The 1,878-nt window shown below is 52.4% G+C and overlaps 2 protein-coding genes across 2 annotated transcripts in view; both read right to left on the minus strand.

The window, feature by feature from the left end:
• Positions 1-651: 651 nt before the first annotated feature.
• LOC109953490 (transcriptional activator protein Pur-beta-like) lies at positions 652-1,872 on the minus strand. The gene is given in 2 exon segments (XM_020588975.1): positions 652-1,316; positions 1,318-1,872. Coding segments are annotated over 2 exon segments (903 nt in total). The 5' UTR covers positions 1,827-1,872; the 3' UTR covers positions 652-922.
• LOC109953491 (tripartite motif-containing protein 16-like protein) overlaps positions 1,855-1,878 on the minus strand; it is a 1,839-nt gene continuing 1,815 nt past the window's right edge. Inside the window, exon 2 of the mRNA XM_020588976.1 lies at positions 1,855-1,861. Coding sequence (XP_020444632.1) covers positions 1,855-1,861 — 7 coding nt within the window. The remainder of the gene's footprint in view (positions 1,862-1,878) is intronic.

The following is a 1,878-nucleotide window of genomic DNA, read 5'->3' on the forward strand; positions in this document are numbered from 1 at the left end:
CCAGCTGCCGCATATCTGGACCCAAATGAGCCCGTATATGTAAACCCGCATGTCGTCCCTGGTGGGATGGGGTCCAGTCCTCGCCCCACTGGTTGGTCGTCCTCAAACACCAGGGAAGCTCTGGTGTCTGGAAACCGACCGCCCCTTCCTCACTGAGTGAATCCTACTGAAAACAATTAGGCTTAAAAATATTGCTGAGATTGTATGTATGACATAAAATCCACCTGATCCACACCGTCAGTGACTACTGGAGCCAAAGCTTTACTTTAGCCTGCAAGGCCTGACTTGGCTGGGCTTACAGAGAATCTCCTCGCTAACGTCAGCTATCATTTTGAGTCATCCTGCTGCTGCTGACAGCTCTCCACCCGCTGGCAGATCTAATGCCCCACATCCAGCAGCTTTCTGAACATTCCTCTCTGGTTCATCTGACTCGCAGGAATCCCACTAACGTGCCCACTGAGGAAAGACCTGGACTGGAACAGGAATACGATGGATGCTCTCTCCTTAAACCATCTTACACAGGCTGACTCCTCACCTTCCCAATATAAACTATGTCGCAGTAGGAAAGCATTCATTTCTACTTATACAAACCAAGTTGCTGGTTTTAGTAGTTCTCTCTTTCTTCATCTTACTTTGTTTTTTTTGTTTTTGTTTTTTACAATAAAGCACTTTTTCAACCAGTAAGCTCGATCTCTTTTCCACATTTATCCCACTTGTTTCACTTTCAGAGATTCACACTCTCAACTCTACAAACTTTAGCATAATACACCACGAACTCCCTGCACATGTACTTTTTATGCCACATACTTTAGTAGGCTATAACTGCACGATTTGTCATGCACTTTATCTGGCTTATTTTGCAAAACACCCCTATACTGCACATCTGTCGTGTAGCTGGACTAACAGCTGTTTCTGGGTTTTCTCAGTCGTCATCCACGTCGTCTCCCTCCGACTCGTCTCTCCTCTCGTACACCTTGTCCCTGTGCCGCTCCTGGATCTCCTTCATCTCCTCGGCATATCTGCAGAAAGCTCCTCCAAATTTGCTCCAGGCTTTGAAGGGAATGGTGATTGAGTTCCTGTAGCTGGGCTTCACCTCGCTCACACGCAGGAACACGCCGTATTTGTTGGCCCCAACGTCGAAAAAGAACCGTTTGGAGTCCACCATGATGGAGGTACCCTCGGGGAGCTCACCGTAGCCCCCGTAGGCCGTGCCCCCGGCCAGCTCCTCGTCGTCTCCCCCGTAGTCATCTATGAGCTTAGCAAGGGCGTCTCTAAACTCTATTAGCCCCTGGGCTGGAAGGGCAATGGTCTGGCCAGCCAGTACCATGGCCCCCGACTTCAAAGCCAGGTCCACGGTTTACAGTCTGCCGGATCCGCAGGAACCTCCCCCGCTGGTTCTCCTTCAAGTCCAGGTAGTACTTGCGGTTTTCCCGGACGAGAAACTCACTCTTGAGCGCTCGTCTGGGACAGCCGTCGTCGCCCACTGTAGCCTGGGCTATCTGCTCAGGACTGCTAGGCCCCAGCTGGGCGTAGTGCTCGATGAAATCCGCGAGGTAGTCACGGAACTCCGCCGCCACTGACAGGGAGAGGGTCAAGCGACTTTTGGAGCCCCCGGCCCCCACCTCGGCGATTTTGATAAACCTGCCCTTGCTGTTCTGCTTGACGTCCAGGTAGAAGCGCTTGTTCTGGATGTCGAGGCGCTTGGACGCCAGCTCCTGAGTCTCCTGGTCCCTTTGGAAATGCTGAAATCCGCCTCCACCTCCTCCTCCGCTACTACCACCGCGCTCACTCCCGCTGTCGCCATCCGCCATCTTCAGCTCCACCATTCGGCTTCTGCCCCTTTCTGCTGCGTAGCTACTCTCTGCGCGCACTCACCCA

Source organism: Monopterus albus, unplaced genomic scaffold, assembly GCF_001952655.1.
Source record: "Monopterus albus unplaced genomic scaffold, M_albus_1.0 scaffold702.1, whole genome shotgun sequence".
Lineage (NCBI taxonomy): Eukaryota > Metazoa > Chordata > Actinopteri > Synbranchiformes > Synbranchidae > Monopterus > Monopterus albus.